This window comes from Sphaeramia orbicularis, chromosome 6 (genome assembly GCF_902148855.1).
Source record: "Sphaeramia orbicularis chromosome 6, fSphaOr1.1, whole genome shotgun sequence".
NCBI lineage: Eukaryota > Metazoa > Chordata > Actinopteri > Kurtiformes > Apogonidae > Sphaeramia > Sphaeramia orbicularis.
Genome location: NC_043962.1, coordinates 3,995,148 through 4,011,043, shown reverse-complemented (window position 1 = coordinate 4,011,043; position 15,896 = coordinate 3,995,148). Strand labels below are relative to the sequence as shown.

Here is a 15,896-nt window from a genome sequence, read left to right as displayed (position 1 = left end):
AATGTCCGCTCATATGCATGTGTCTGTATTTAGATCCAATCTGAAAATATGTGGAGTATGAACAGCAGGAAAAAGTGAGGTTTAAGGCTAAAAACAGCTTCTATAAACCACAGTGGTTGTACTTATTCAGTGTGACCTTTGACCTTAGCATGTCTTTAACCCTTTTGTTCAGACAGTATGAGATTTATGGCATTAATTTACTGAGGTTTGAGGTGTACTTGTACACCACTTGAGTAAATGTTTGTGTGACTTATTCCACTTGAGTTTGACCATCAGGATACCACAGAATGAATACAGCTGTTCTTCTTACCTGGATTATTAATAATGTATAAATGAGTGAAATGCAAGTGGAAGGAGTTAAAGTGTTTCTGTGGGTGGGGGACGGTGAAAGTGAAAAGTGAAAAACAGAAGTGTTACATCTGTGGTTGATGCAAAGTGAGTGATACAGAGAAAATTCAAGTTAAATTCTAAAACCCCAGTCAAAGCAGTACTCCAGTGTTGACAAATGAGTATTACTACAAATTACACATGACGAAGAGTTGGATTATAACAGTACTCTGTTGTGCAATGTTGTTATTATCATTATTATTATTATTATTATTATTATTATTATTATCATTATTATTATTATTATTACTTCGACTAGTATCTCTAATGTGTAACTGCCTGTATTTACCACTGTTTTATAGATGTATTTTACAGATATTTTTTTATTTCCTCATCTAATCTAATCTAATGTAATCTACTCTACTCTATTCTAGTCTACTGTAATGTAATCTACTCTATTCTACTCTACTCTAATGTAATCTACTCTATTCTACTCTAGTCTACTCTACTCTAGTCTACTCTAATGTAATCTAATGTAATCTACTCTATTCTACTCTACTCGATTCTTCTCTACTCTATTCTATTCTATTCTATTCTATTCTACTCTACTCTATTCTACTCTATTCTATTCTACTCTACTCTATTCTATTCTATTCTACTCTAGTCTACTCTACTCTATTGTACTCTATTCTATTTTATTCTATTCTACTCTATTCTATTCTATTTCTACTCTACTCTATTCTACTCTATTCTATTTTATTCTATTCTACTCTATTCTACTCTCTTCTCCCCTCCTCTCCTCTCCTCCCCCCCCCCCCCTCCTCTCCTCTCCCCCCCCCTCTTCCTCCCCCCCCCCCCTCCTCCCCTCTCCTCTCCTCCCCTCCCCTCCCCTCCCTCCTCCCCCCTCCCCTCCTCCCCTCCTCTCCTCCCCCTCCCCCTCCTCTCCTCCCCTCCCTCTTCTCCTCTCCTCCCCCTCCCCTCCTCCCCTCCTCTCCCTCCCCTCCTCCCCTCCCCTCCTCTCCTCCTCTCCTCCCCTCCCCTCCTCCCCTCCTCTCCTCCCCTCCTCTCCTCTCCTCCTCTCCTCCTCCCTCCTCCCCTCCCTCTCCTCTCCTCTCCTCTCCTCCTCCCCTCTCCTCTCCTCCTCTCCCCTGGTGCTGTTGGTGTGGACTGACCCTTGTTGCAGGTGTGGGTCTGGTTGTGGTACAGGGTCAGTCAGGCGCAGTTCAAAGTTCTGGCAGCGCAGTGGGTTTTCTCTGTAGTGTTGGATCAGAGCGAACACACTGGGAAAGTGCACGTTTGGTGTCAGATAGTAGTAGGTGAAGCCCTCCTCCGTCCCAGAGCGGATACGGCAGTGTTGGACCCTCCCGCCGCGCCTGAAATACAAACACAACGACGAGATCGCAACGGAAACGCCGCTTCTACACGTGCGCCTTTGGAAGTTGAAAGCAGAGGTGAAACGGTACCAGAAGGACAGAGTGTCCGTGTGGACGGTGTCGCTGCGTCGCACCAGGAAGGTTCCGTCACGACCCCCGGTTTCTGCGCAGTAATCATGGATGAGCTGTTCCGCCGTCAGCCGGCCGTCCTTCATACCCCCATGGAACCAGGGCTCAGAGCAGTGGAGGTCCAGGTACTGGGGAAAGCAACCAGTCAACTGAGCAACAAGTCAACTGAGGAGAGCAACCAGTCAACTGAGCAACCAGTCAACTGAGGAAAGCAACCAGTCAACTGAGCAACAAGTCAACTGAGGAGAGCAACCAGTCAACTGAGCAACAAGTCAACTGAGGAGAGCAACCAGTCAACTGAGCAACAAGTCAACTGAGGAGAGCAACCAGTCAACTGAGCAACGAGTCGACCGAGGAAAGCAACCAGTCAACTGAGCAACCAGTCAACTGAGGAATGCAACCAGTCAACTGAGCAACCAGTCAACTGAGGAGAGCAACCAGTCAACTGAGCAACCAGTCAACCGAGGAAAGCAATCAGTCAACTGAGCAACCAGTCAACTGAGGAAAGCAACCAGTCAACTGAGGAAAGCAACCAGTCAACTGAGGAGAGCAACTAGTCAACTGAGGAAAGCAACCAGTCAACTGAGCAACAAGTCAACTGAGGAAAGCAACCAGTCAACTGAGCAACCAGTCAACTGATGAAAGCAATGAGTCAACTGAGCAACAAGTCAACTGAGGAAAGCAACCAGTCGACTGAGCAACGAGTCAACTGAGGAAAGCAGCAATTCAACCGAGAGAAGCAATGATTCAACTGAGGAAAGCAACGAGTCAACTGAGGAAAACAATGAGTCAACTGAGGAAAACAATGAGTCAACTGAGGATAGCAGCAGTTTAGCTGAGGAAAGCAATGATTCAGCTGAGGAAAGCAACTACTCAACTGAGCAACAATTCAACTGAAGAAAGCAATGATTCAGCTGAGGAAAGGAATGATTCAATTGAGGAAAGCAACGATTCAACTGAGGAAAACAACGATTCGACTGGGGAAAGCAATGAGTCAACTGAGGAAAGCAACGAGTAAACAGAAGAAAACGAGTCATCTGAGGAAAATAACGAGTCAACAGAGCAACGAGTCAACTGAGGAAAGCAACCAGTCAACTGAGGAAAACAACGAGTCAACTGAGGAAAGCAACGAGTCAACTGCTACACCATTCTGTGGTGACTTCCAAGGTGAATCCATCTCTACATTTAAACTTTACTAAGTGATTTTTCACCATTTATTGTAATATCGTCTGTATTTTGCATTTTTCAGTGTAAATCAGTAAATTCACTTTAAATGTATTTTCCTGTATTTAATTCACTGATGTTCATTAAAACTCAGAGTAAATTCAAAGGTTATTATGTCAAAACAGAGAAAACTGAAGATAAAGTGTCTTTTTCAGTCCAATCTCTCCTTAACTGAACATAAACCCAGTGTCTTCATCCACAGTCACTGATCCAACTGCATGGGTTTGACTGGGGAATCAATGTTGTAGAAGATGACGGTGTTTCCATAGTAACTGCGGAGCCTCTGAACGTCCAAATGGGTCATATCTGATGACCATGAAAAGATGAAGAACTGTATTTTACACCAGTTATTTACATGTACTGATAGTATTAGTGGATCTACAGGTATTAAACAGTTTAGATCAGTAGATGGTTTTATTGTTTTGGTCGACAGTGGATGTTTGGGTGTTTGACGTTTAAGGAAGTCTGAACATGAACAGTGAATTAATTCTGTGTAAGAAATGAAAAGTCAACTTCATCTATTTTTATATTTAGTATCTGGATTTTAACTGAGATACTACATTAGTAGGAGGACAGTGTGTCCTGCTGCTGTACCTTTCTGGGGTCTTCTTCCTCCTCCTCGTACTCCTCGGCGTAGTACAGCTTATCCTCAGAGATCACACAGTAATGTTTGTTCCACCGCTGACAAGAAAAAACACACAGACACACAAATACTTCAGCTCTTGAGTTGCAGAATTCACGCTCCAGGATTAAAACACTATAACTCTAATGCAGGGGTGTCAAACATGTGGACCGAGGGCCAAAACCAGCCCACCAAAGGGTCAAAAGTATGAACAGTTAAGGGTGTTCAGGTTCCACATACACACCAATTTGACCTCCACTAATGCAATAGCATAAAAACCTAGAAATAATGATGACTCCTAATTTTTGTCTTTGTTTTCAGGTAAAAACTGGCAAACGCAAAACTATATTATGAAAATATTTACATTTATAGACGATCCTTTCACATAAACGGTGACTAAGCAATGAGCAACCAGAAATTCCACACAAAAATTAAGTGTGATTGTATCAATATTCTGCCTGTTACTAAATATTTTGTGTATTTGTAGATCCACTGTGATCTGGAAGTTATAATTTACATGTGTAAATGATAAACTGAGGCAGAATATTAGATTAGATCAGACTGGATTAGATTAGATTAGATTAGATAAAATTAGATTAGATCAAATTGGATTAGATTAGATTCAATTAGATTAAATTAAATTAGATTAGATCAGATTGGATTTCATTCGATTCGATTCGATTCGATTCGATTAGATAAAACTTTATTGATCCCTCAGGACATTAAGGTTCCAGTAGCAGAACAACACTGAACATGTACATAAAAGAAATATTGCAAGAAAATAGTAATAATAACTCTAAAAACAGTAGTGAAAAACACATCAGAAAATACTAGAAGAAATAAGTAATAAAGTAGTAATAATGATAATAATAACAAAAACTAAATTAATGACAACAAACATTACACAGCTCAATCTCATTAAAACTGTTAAAACTGCACTTATTTTTATGAAGAAATTTCTGTTTTTTCAAGTTATTTATATTTTTTTATGACAGGATAGTTTTGTAAGTATGAATATTTTCATAATGCAATTTTACTTTTTTTGTACTAAAACAGAGAAGTGTTTGGAGTTGTCATTACTGATAAGTTATTATGCTCTTATTGTTTTAGTTTTTAAGTTTCTGCATCTTCAACAGGTCTGTCTTAATACTCATGTTACATCCAATTTCCAAATACTAAATAAACAACAACTAGAATCTGAGTATTACATGTAAATTAAGTACTTTATTACTTCTGACTCTAATGACAGTACCTGGTCCACAGGGTCCCAAATCTCCAAGTCTCCAGATTTTTCGCCCCTCCTGAAGTCTTTACTGGTTCCTCCTCCCTCCACACTCAGCTTCTTGTGCTGTTAAAGACGTCACAGTGAAAGGCCGATCCACCAGGGGGACTGTAACGCTGTATAATTATTATAACGGTACCTTAATGATGATCTTTCCCTTCAGCTGAGTGGGTGATGGAAGCTGCTCAGCGTTCTGTTCCACAGGTTCAGTCAACAGTTTGTCTCCAAACACTTCACTGAAGATCCGAGCCATCTGACGCTGTTGTTCTATGGGACAGTGTTCCTCTATGGACAGGATCACCGGGAACCTAACACATGACAAATACTTACAGATGTCGACTGAAAGCATACAAATATACTATCATGTCCAAAAGCATGTGGTGGAAAAGTGAGTTTCTACAAGTTTCAAGTCCCTATGACGTTGTATTTGGTGATGAAATGCTTCGCTATTTGTTTTGTGTTGCATTTATGCATCTTTATTTGGCCAAATTATCATCAAACTGTTGTATTCTGGGTATTATCACGGCCAAATCTGCACCAGAAACCCATTAAGACAAGATATGATAAGATAAGATAAGATAAGGTCAAACAAACACTGACTGAATTACGCAGAGGAAGAATATTGGACAAATCACAGACACTGCCATGAAACACCATAGACTTCTAAGTCTGTCTCATTAAAAAAAAAAAAAAAGGAGGGGGATGAGGTATAGGGTGTAAGTTTGTATCTGTATGTGTTTGTAGACATGTATGCATAATTTAAGCGCGTGTGCACTGTTATTATGTATATATATGTTGATGTAAATTTTAGGTGTGAGTGTATATACAGATGTTTTATTATTATCATTATTATATTTTTTTCTTTCTTCTTTCTTTCTTCTTTTCTTTTTTCCTTATTTCTCTTTTTCTCTCTTTTCTTTTTCTTTTTTCCTTCTTCTTCTTTCTTCTTTTTTATTTATTTATTTATTTTTCTCTTCTCGTGAACATGGGTAATTGTGTATGTATATGTATGTATATATATATATATATATATATGTGTGTGTGTGTGTGTGTGTGTGTGTGTGTGTGCATGTGTATGTATATATAAATATATATATTTTTTATGTTGTGGATGTATATGGGGTGGGGAAACGTGTATATGGTTATTGAGTATAGAAATGTAGGTCTGTGCTAAAAAAAAGTAAGGTAAGGTAAGGAAAAGTAAGATAAGATAAGATTAGATAACATAAGATAAGAGATGATAACATAAGACGAAATAATACAGTATCAGACAAGATAAGACACAAAAACTTAAGATAAGATAAGATAAGATATTGAATGATATTGAATGCTAATTTTAATGCTTATTTTGTGCATAAACACCTTCTTAAATGAGTGGAACTGACCAAACAGGGCAGGCTGGGCTTTGTGTCACTTCCTCCCTAATTTCCTGTTTTTACATGAAAAACATGACGCTACAACAAACAGCAGCATCACAGACTTGAACCGCTTCTACATCCGTCCTGGGTGTTTCTAACATTGTGTGTTTGTACTGTAAAGACTCAGCGTTAGACAGAGTTGGTGTGAATCTCACTCTGAGGTGACAAAAGCGTGCTCGTTGATGGCTTTCACCACATCCTCAAACTTAATCTTGGTTGTTCTGGTCCAGCCGTGGTAGATGATGGGCTCCCCGGGTCCTTCCCAGCAGTCCACTGGAAACATCAACGGTTTTAATGGAGTTCAGTTCCCACACACTGACTGTGACTCAAATGTCAACCACCCACCAGTACGTCGACAGTTTAGGTTCAGAGTGAAATTTCTCAACAAATAAGGGATGGAACCTATATTTGCTGCTGTGAACACAGGTTTCAACCAAACATTTTCTACAGAATTAAAGTTTGCTATTTTAGTTTAGAGCCGAGGTGTCAAACTCAGTTCTTCCAGGGGCTGCATTCAGCCCCACTGGATGTCAAGTGGGCCGGACCACTAAAGTAACAGCATCATAACCTATAAATAATAACAACTTGCTCTCTTTGTTTTACTGAAAAAAAAAAAAACATTAAATCATGAAAATATTTACAAACTATCATTTAACAAGAAACATTAGAATAACCTGAAAAAACTTAAATTTGTAAGAAAAATAAGTGCGGTTTTAACAATATTATACCTTAAATTATCATTTTTGGTAAAAATTTGGAGTTTGGAACTAAAATAAGAACAATTTCACATTCAATTTCTTGGTAGTTCTATGAGGTTCAACTGGACTAGTTTTGCTTCAAAAGATCAAAACTAGTCCAGTTGAACCTAGAACCTAAAAAAGTGGAGTTGTCACTGTTTATAGGTTATTATGCTATTATTCTACTTTAGATCATATTGGTCTGCATGTGGAACCTGAACTAAAATGAGTTGGACACCCTTGATTGTTAATATCTTCTGTCTAATTTTTCCACTTCGCAAATTCATCCCGTGGGCCAGATTGGACCTTTTGGTGGGCCGGTTCTGGCCCCTGGGCCGCATGTTTGAGACCCCTGATTTAGAGGGTGATAACCAAAAATACCTTTTGCGAATTTTACTAACGGCAGCCAGTAAATGCATCACTATCGAGTGGTTGAAACCTGAACCTCCAACATAGAACATTTGGATTGAGAAAGTGAGGGGAATTATCAGATGGAGCAAATTACCTATGTACTGAGAATTCTGGGAGAGCTATTTACGAAGAGATGGAGTCCCACGACTAACCTTTTAACACAATAAGCATTTAGAAGTGGTCACCTACATGTATGGTTTTTTTTTTTTGTTTCTTTATACTGTCATTCATGTTTCATGTGTGACTAATTATAATCAATATCTACTGCAGATATTCATATTTTTTCATACATGCCATATAGGGGTGTTTGATTACACATGTTTATGTATGTAAAAGGCTTTGTATGTTAGTATGAGCAAAACTAAATAAAAATTAAGTTTAAAAAAAAATGTTGGATGTATACTGACGTTCAACACAACGGCATCCCAGGCGCAGACAGCGAACATACGCCTCGGTGGAAGACTCGCTACGAAGCTGATCTCCAGTCAAATATCTGTGGACGAACACATCAAACAGGCCTTTTAAATAACATGTTTTTGCATATACTGTATCTATACTGTCTGCTACAAATAGAAGGTGATCAGCCAATGTTGTACACTTAAGTATGACATAAATCTTGGATGATACTGACGTGTTGTGGGAGGAGTTTATCCAGTAGTGGGACAGAGGGTTGTTCATGTCCAGGTTATTGATCTCAGAATACTTCTCATCCCACACTGAGTTCTCTTTGGAAAACAGGAAACTAAGGAACTAGCCATGACAAAAGAGGACAAAAGAAGACAAAAGAAGACAAAAGAGACACTTTAGATCAAGCAGTAGGTGTTTTCCATGTCTTACACACTGGTAATGCAGAATACCTCGCTGACGGTGAATTCTGGATCGTTGGTTTTCCTCATGGTGTCGTCAATAAACATAGTCATCAGTTCTCGGACCTGGTTCAGATCATTGGCCCACAGTTCCTGAGGGTCAGAGGAAGAAAAATAGAAATAAATATCAATGGATTTTACAATAGGATGATGATTAGATTAAACCAAGAGCTACAGGATCAAGTTTCTTCACTGGCCAGAATTCGGAGTGCCTCAGGGGTCACGCCTTGGTCCTGTTTTATTTTGCTGGTAGACTTCATGCTCCGTCTCTGCAGTGTTATTTTCCACTGTAGTGTTTTATTGTGACTTTATGCTGATTTCCTAATATCTTTAAAATATCTTGCAAGATTAAAACTCCCAGTGGCTTATCTTTTACAGCGTTTACCACATAGGCTAAGGCCTTCCTGTAGTGGCCAGGGTGTGATGACCTCATTTAATTTCCTGTCTCTTTTCATTTTGTCTATCTAATGAAAGCACAAAAGTAAGTCTAACAAAAACCTCAGGTAAAAATCTTGAAACTGAGTCCAAATTTTAATCACTATCATACAAATAAAGCCTTCTTTAAATGAACTGTTACCAAAAAAATAAGAACAAACACTTCTGTTGAAGAGGTTTGCCTTAGAAAATGTCATCAAACCATTCTCTTCTCAATTTATTCACTGGTTAATATTTAAATATAGCAAATATAAGATAGATTATATTCAAATACATTTATGATAATAAAACTCACAGATTGCTATGAAACTCAAATAACAGTATTTGACAGACATACAGAAACAATTAAAAAAGATTAACATGTGAATTGAAGACACATTTCTAATACAATGACTGTTCGTTGTTTAAGATCATTTTACCTTTTGCTGGTAGATAAGAAATCGCTGGAAGTCATGAAGCAGAACGGCTGAGGCGTCAGGCTTATCTGTGTTACTGCACAATGGAGGAGAAAAAATATACGATCAAACCAAACTCCAACTGATTCCACTAAACGACATGTTTATTAGAAGAGTAAGAAAACTAGGACTCACCCCAGGATGAAGGCACATGACTCCTTCTTAAATTCATCAAGGATCTGAATAAATATGGAAGAAAATGACACAGTAAAACAAAACAGTTGGTAGAAGATACGTTACTTCATTTGGATTAAGTCAGACTCACCTCATTTTGCTCAAACATTATAAGATTGTACAACTTATGGAACTGCTCAAAGTCCAGACGGTCTTTCTTTGCTCCCACTTCCTGCAAAAAAAGAAAAAAATAATAATAATGACACTCTTGTAGCACCTACAAAAAATAACACCAATGTGTCTGTATGTCAGCGTCATATTCTATCTGAATCAATCCCCAATTGAATGTGTGAGGTTGTCAGGTTCTGTCTCTATGTTCCAGTCCTGTGGTCTGGATGCAGATCAATCCAACAATTGAAGTGGATGGTACTTTCACTGGAGGAGAACTCGACTAATTCAAAGTCCATATATGACTTCTATCAGTGATCAATAGGAACTATATTGATATCTGCAACCACGTACGTACATGTTATAAATCATCAAAATATGGACCATTAGAAGGAAAGGAACATTTTTAATATTTCAAAATTTTGTCAAATATTCCAAAATCAAGGTATCTCAAAACTGTGAATCTTTGTAGACATTGTCCCAAGAAAGAGACATATAAAAATTGAAATGAATCTGACCAGTAGTTCTGGAGAAGATTGTTGAAATGTAGACATTGGTGACTTTGAGTTTGAGCCTTCAAGGTCACACAAGGTCAAAGGTCATGGACCCAAATGACAGTCCATATAGAACTCCCTATCAGTGATCAATAGGAACTATATTGATATCTATAATCATTTACATGTTATAAACCATCAAAACATGGACAATTATTATTAGAAATGATGAAGCTTGATTCACTACAGTGTAAATTAACTGATATGTCATCCATTGGGTTGTAAAGGATTAGGAACCAGGACTCACACACATCTATAGACAATTAAAGGGTTCAGAAAATGAATGAATGAATGAATGAATGAATGAATGAATGAAGTCATCTGGCTGACAGGATGTAAACTGTTGGAATAACTCAGCCATTGGGCAACTAGTTCAGTTTGTATTATCCACACTTCTGATTTCTGCTGGTAGCTAGCAACAATACTCTATAAAATATTCTTCTTTTTTTTAACAATATGTACATTTTTTATGAGATGTTTTTGTTTGCAAGGATTGTATCATTTTAACAGCATATCTCTAAGCCATGCGCACTAATGTTCCACCAAAAACACTGTTACTGTCTAAGAAGGATGTGATTTAGTAAAAAAAAATGCAATTCATATACCCTTAAGAATTTTACTTCTATTGCAGAAGGATATTCAATAGAGTCAGACCAGTGATTATAAAGAGACATACCCACGAGTGCGATTGTGTGTGTGTTTTTTTATGTCAGATGATTGTACCTTTTAGGATTGCACTTTTTAATTTCATTGTACAATGTACAATAAAGATCTATTGTATTCTATTCTATTCTATTCACTGTACAGATATTTTGTAATGTTTGTCATGTTGTAAATTTAATGATTGTATTATTGACCACATGAAATAAAGGAAGACGTACCACGAATTTGTCTTTGAGAGCCCGAGAGCCAGGCACCTTGTAGTTGAGCAGAGGAAGGAGAGTCTTCAGCTCCTTCATGGAGATGCTGTGAACAAATGTTGGTTGGTTAAATGGTTGGTTGGTCGGTATGTTAGTCGGTCGGTAGGTTGGTTGGTAGGTTAGTCGGTCAGTCGGTAGGTTGGTTGATTGGTAGGTTAGTCGGTCGGTAGGTTGTTGGTAGGTTGGTTGATTGGTAGGTTAGTCAGTAGGTTGGTTGGTAGGTTGGCAAGTAGGTTAGTCGGTCGGTAGGTTGGTCGATAGATTGGTTCGGTAGGTTGGTTGGTAGGTTAGTCGGTCAGTCGGTAGGTTGGTTGATTGGTAGGTTAGTCGGTCGGTAGGTTGTTGGTAGGTTGGTTGATTGGTAGGTTAGTCAGTAGGTTGGTTGGTAGGTTGGCAAGTAGGTTAGTCGGTCGGTAGGTTGGTCGATAGATTGGTCGATAGATTGGTTCGGTAGGTTGGTTGGTAGGTTGGTAGGTTGGTTGCTTGGTAGGTTGGTTTCTCGGTAGGTTGGTTGGTAGGTTAGTCAGTCAATCGGTAGGTTGGTTGGCTGGTAGGGTAGTCGGTCGGTAGGTTCGTTGGTTGGTTGTTAGGTTAGTCGTTTGGTTGGTCGGTAGGTTGGTTGGTAGGTTAGTCGGTTGGTAGTTTGGTTGCTCTGTAGGTTGATCGGTAGGTTGGTCAGTAGGTTGGTCGGTTAGTAGGTTAGTCGGTCGATCGGTAGGTTGGTCAGTAGGTTGGTAGGTTAGTCGGTCGATCAGTAGGTTGGTTGGTTGGTTGGTAGGTTAGTCGGCCGATTGGTAGGTTGGTTGGTTGGTTGGTAGGTTAGTCGGCCGATTGGTAGGTTGGTTGGTTGGTTGTTGGTAGGATTGTTGGTCGGTCGGTCGGTCAGTCGGTAGGTTGGTTAATTCAGCCCCAGTGAGAATTTCACATCAAATGAGACACAACGTGGTGACGTCATTAAAATAACAACAGTCAAACAGTAGGAAATGATGTGTAAATGATAAAATACACAGTCTGGACATACGTCAGGCCTTTAACCCTTCTTAAACCTTATCAAGCATCAGTTTGTAGAAGCATACAGACTGGGCTGTGTTTCAGTGGAAAATGGTCATGTGGTTATGAGGTTACGATTATCCATCATTTAATCACTGACACAGGCCTGATGATGACAAACAGGACGACAGCTATTGTTGAGCAGCTGTGTTTGTCTCAAGTGTTTTGAAAAAATGTGTTGAAGTTTTATAATAAACTCTGCAACACGTTCAAGTCCAGCAGAAACCGATACAGTACCTGTTTGTCTTGGTCTGATTGATAGAATACATCTTCTTCCTCAGCCAACTAGAAAAAAGCATAGAAACATCAGTGACTGTGTCTGTGTGTGTTTGTGTGTGTGTTTGTGTGTGTTTGTGTGTGTGTTTGTGTGTGTGTTTGTGTGTGTGTGTGTTTGTGTGTGTGTGTGTTTGTGTGTGTGTGTGTTTGTGTGTGTTTGTGTGTGTGTTTGTGTGTGTGTGTTTGTGTGTGTGTGTGTGTTTGTGTGTGTGTGTTGTGTGTGTGTTTCTGTGTGTGTGTTTGTGTGCGTGTGTTTGTGTGTGTCTGTGTGTGTGTGTTTGTGTGTGTGTGTGTGTGTGTGAGGGTGTGTGTGCGTGTATTTGTGTGTGTGTGAGGGTGTGTGTGTTTCTGTGTGTGTGTGTGTTTGTGTTTGTGTGTTTGTGTGTGTGTGTGTGTTTGTGTTTATTTACCTCTCTATCAGAACCGGAGTCGGAGCTGCCAGTGTCTCCTGCCTCAGCAGTTCTAATCCTACCAGCCATTTCTGAGCCTCGTCCACAGAATCAGCTGCAAAATACACAAAACATACAACATTAACACAAACACACGGATCACATGGGACCATGACTAAGTGTTAAATGAATCAAACGACTTCCAATCACTGTCCGCTCTGTGCAGTTTGTGCAGAGCTCCAGTAAATCCAAATCCCAGAGGTCAGTGCTGCAGCATTCTTCACTCTTTCCCAGATCCACCCTTTTTGTCCAAATACGGTCACTTCCAGCTCAATATAAAGCAACACGGTAACAGGCAAATGCCAGACTTGAACAGGTTCTATCAGTGGCTATGTCCTCATCCTTTATAAAGTCCATGGTCTTATATAATACAATGGTTAACAGTATTAGACAAAGACACCATGAAAATGATCCTTTTCACATTATCACCCATATAATAAAAAAGTTAATTTCCCAAAATGTTGATTAAATCCTTCACATAAAATAGGACCAATGTCCCCGTATGTCAGCGTCATGTTCTATCTGAATCAATCCCTAGTTGAATGTGTGAGGTTGTCAGGTTCTGTCTCTATGTTCCAGTTCTGTGGTCTGGATGCACATCAATCTAACAATAGAAGTGGGCGGGACTTTCACTGGAGGAGAACTCAACTAATTCAATTAAAGTCCATATATGACTTCTATCAGTGATCAATAGGAACTATATTGATATCTGTAACCATTTACATGTTATAAACCATCAAAATATGGACCATTAGAAGGAAAGGCACATTTTTAATATTTCAAAAATGTGTAAAAAAGAAAAAAAAAAATCAAAGATCAAAAATTCTGAAAACTGTGAAAATTTTTTGTAGACATTGTCCCAGGGAAGACACAAATAAAACAAGAAAAACACTCGGAGAGCGCAGACCTCCACCAAGACAGATCTGCCTCCCGTGCCTGTTTGTTTGTTTGTTTGTTAGCAAGATAACTCAAAAAGTTATGGATGGATTTTCAGGAAATTTTCAGGAAATGTTGATACTGGCACAAAGAAGAAATGATTAAATTTTGGTGGTCTTCCTTGTGCCAGTATTAACATTTCCTGAAAATTTCATGCAAATCCATCCAGAACTTTTTGAGTTATCTTGCTAACAAACAAACAAACAAACAGGCACGCACGCACACAAAGCAAAGCGATCACAATACCTCCTGGTGGAGGTAATTAGAAATGAATCTGACCAGTAGTTTCTGAGAAGGAGATTGTTGAAACGTAGACATTGGTGACCTTGAGTTTGACCCTTCAAGGTCATTCAAGGTCAAAGGTCATGGACCCAAATAAAAGTCCATACATGACTTCCTATCAGTGATCAATATTAACTATATTGATATCTCTAGCCATTTACATGTTATAAACCATCAAAATATGGACCATTAGAAGGAAAGGGAAATTTGTAATATTTCAAATAATTTGCAAAAAAAATTTCAAAAATCTAAATTTCCCAAAACTGAATAAAGTTCGTAGACATTGTCCCAAAGAAGACACATAAAAAATTTGAAATAAATCCAAACAGTAGTTTCATCAGAGAAGATGTTGGAAGAAATTGCTAATGAAGACGATGCTAGACACCACGTCTTCCCAAACAGCTCATGATTAAATGACACAGATTTACAAATGCTTGACATGGATGTTGACCACTTAAACCATGAAAAACTAAAGCAGATCACTTTTATTATACAGTTGGATCCTGTTTAAGCCGCTGACACTCACCTCCCAGACTCAGGGTGTTGAGGACAAACTGGGAGCCGTAGAAGATTGTGAAACACGAGTTTTCCTCATGTTTGTCCTTTCCGTCTTTAAAGCGTTCAAAGTCTTTGGAGTTCCTCCCTGGACGAACTTCTCTGATCTCAAACAGATCCACTGAAACACAGCATGGCATGGGTTATTTTGTAGGAGGTGATGAGGATACAGCAGCATCTGTGTGGAAGAACCGACTCTATCTGTTCTCAACGTATAAAAGTATGTTAGCAGACTATGAGGTGAAAATAAAGCCAAACATTTTCATATATTTTGGGACTGCCCTTATATTGTGCCTTATTGGCAGGCTTTGAAGAAAAGCATGGAGAAAATTTTCATCGTCCAATTTCCATTCACATTTGAATCCATATACTTGAGAAAAGAGAACCAGGGGATAACAAACTCACAGGATAAATATCTATTCAGAATATTGTCGGTGGCAGGTAAAAAAGCCATCACTAGCTTACAAACACACACCCACTAAGACTGTGTCTAAATTATATCAGGGTCTACAAAAATGTAATGGTGTGAATGCATTTTACATTAAATCAAAATGGGAATCAGAATTGAATATTACTCTGTCTGAAAGTAAGTGGCATTCAATGTGTAAAACGCAGCAAACATGCACCAGTTCTAAAGGTTGGCGAGAATTTGGCTGGAAAAACCTCATTTGCTTTTTTATTACACCAAATATTAAAAGCAAACAATTAGGAAAACAGCAGCAATGTTGGAAAGGATGTGGTCACACGAATGCCAACCACTGGCATATTTTCTGGACATGTGTAAAAATGCAAATGTTTTGGAACCATATTATTGAGACAATGAAGAATATTTTAAATTATAAAATCCCAGTGGACCCCCAGATTATCTACCTGGGTCTAATACCTGATGACGTCATTAAAAGAGAAGCCACTCATTTAAAATTTTAATTCTTGCTGCAAAAAGGTAGTCACAAGTTACTGGTTAAAAAGTGACCCTCTACGACTACAACAATGGCTGGACATTATAGAGGAAATATATACCTGGAAAAATTAACATTCCATCTGAGGATTAAGATGGGAACTTTAAAGCGAAGATGGGAGAAACGGACCAAATTCAAGGATCAGATCAGGTCCGGAAAAGCAGTCAAATGTATCAGGAACAGCATCCCCCCTTGTTGTATTGTGTGTTTTTTTGTTGTTGTTTCTGCACTGTAAAAGTGATTTATAATATTAAAATAAAAAGTAAAAAAAAAAAAAAAAAAAAAAAAGCCATCACTAGGAAGTGCCTAAAAAAGGATGCACCAAAAATGGAGGACTGGACAGAGGTTATAGAT

The 15,896-nt window shown here is 38.7% G+C and overlaps 1 protein-coding gene across 4 annotated transcripts in view; it reads right to left on the bottom strand.

Moving 5' to 3' along the window:
• plcg2 (phospholipase C, gamma 2) overlaps positions 1 to 15,896 on the bottom strand; it is a 53,797-nt gene that overhangs the window by 28,594 nt on the left and 9,307 nt on the right. For 3 of the 4 annotated variants that reach the window (XM_030137477.1, XM_030137476.1, XM_030137478.1), the window contains exons 3-18: positions 14,555 to 14,704; positions 12,772 to 12,865; positions 12,323 to 12,370; positions 10,997 to 11,081; positions 9,545 to 9,625; positions 9,415 to 9,458; positions 9,244 to 9,316; positions 8,381 to 8,482; positions 8,155 to 8,273; positions 7,931 to 8,016; positions 6,531 to 6,648; positions 5,097 to 5,265; positions 4,928 to 5,023; positions 3,648 to 3,734; positions 1,791 to 1,957; positions 1,500 to 1,700 (exon numbers count right to left, since the gene is read on the bottom strand). In XM_030137477.1, coding sequence (XP_029993337.1) covers positions 1,500 to 1,700; positions 1,791 to 1,957; positions 3,648 to 3,734; positions 4,928 to 5,023; positions 5,097 to 5,265; positions 6,531 to 6,648; positions 7,931 to 8,016; positions 8,155 to 8,273; positions 8,381 to 8,482; positions 9,244 to 9,316; positions 9,415 to 9,458; positions 9,545 to 9,625; positions 10,997 to 11,081; positions 12,323 to 12,370; positions 12,772 to 12,865; positions 14,555 to 14,704 — 1,720 coding nt within the window. Of the gene's footprint in view, positions 1 to 1,499; positions 1,701 to 1,790; positions 1,958 to 3,647; positions 3,735 to 4,927; positions 5,024 to 5,096; positions 5,266 to 6,530; positions 6,649 to 7,930; positions 8,017 to 8,154; positions 8,274 to 8,380; positions 8,483 to 9,243; positions 9,317 to 9,414; positions 9,459 to 9,544; positions 9,629 to 10,996; positions 11,082 to 12,322; positions 12,371 to 12,771; positions 12,866 to 14,554; positions 14,705 to 15,896 lie in introns of all 4 variants that reach the window. The other variant, XM_030137479.1, reaches the window with a different exon arrangement.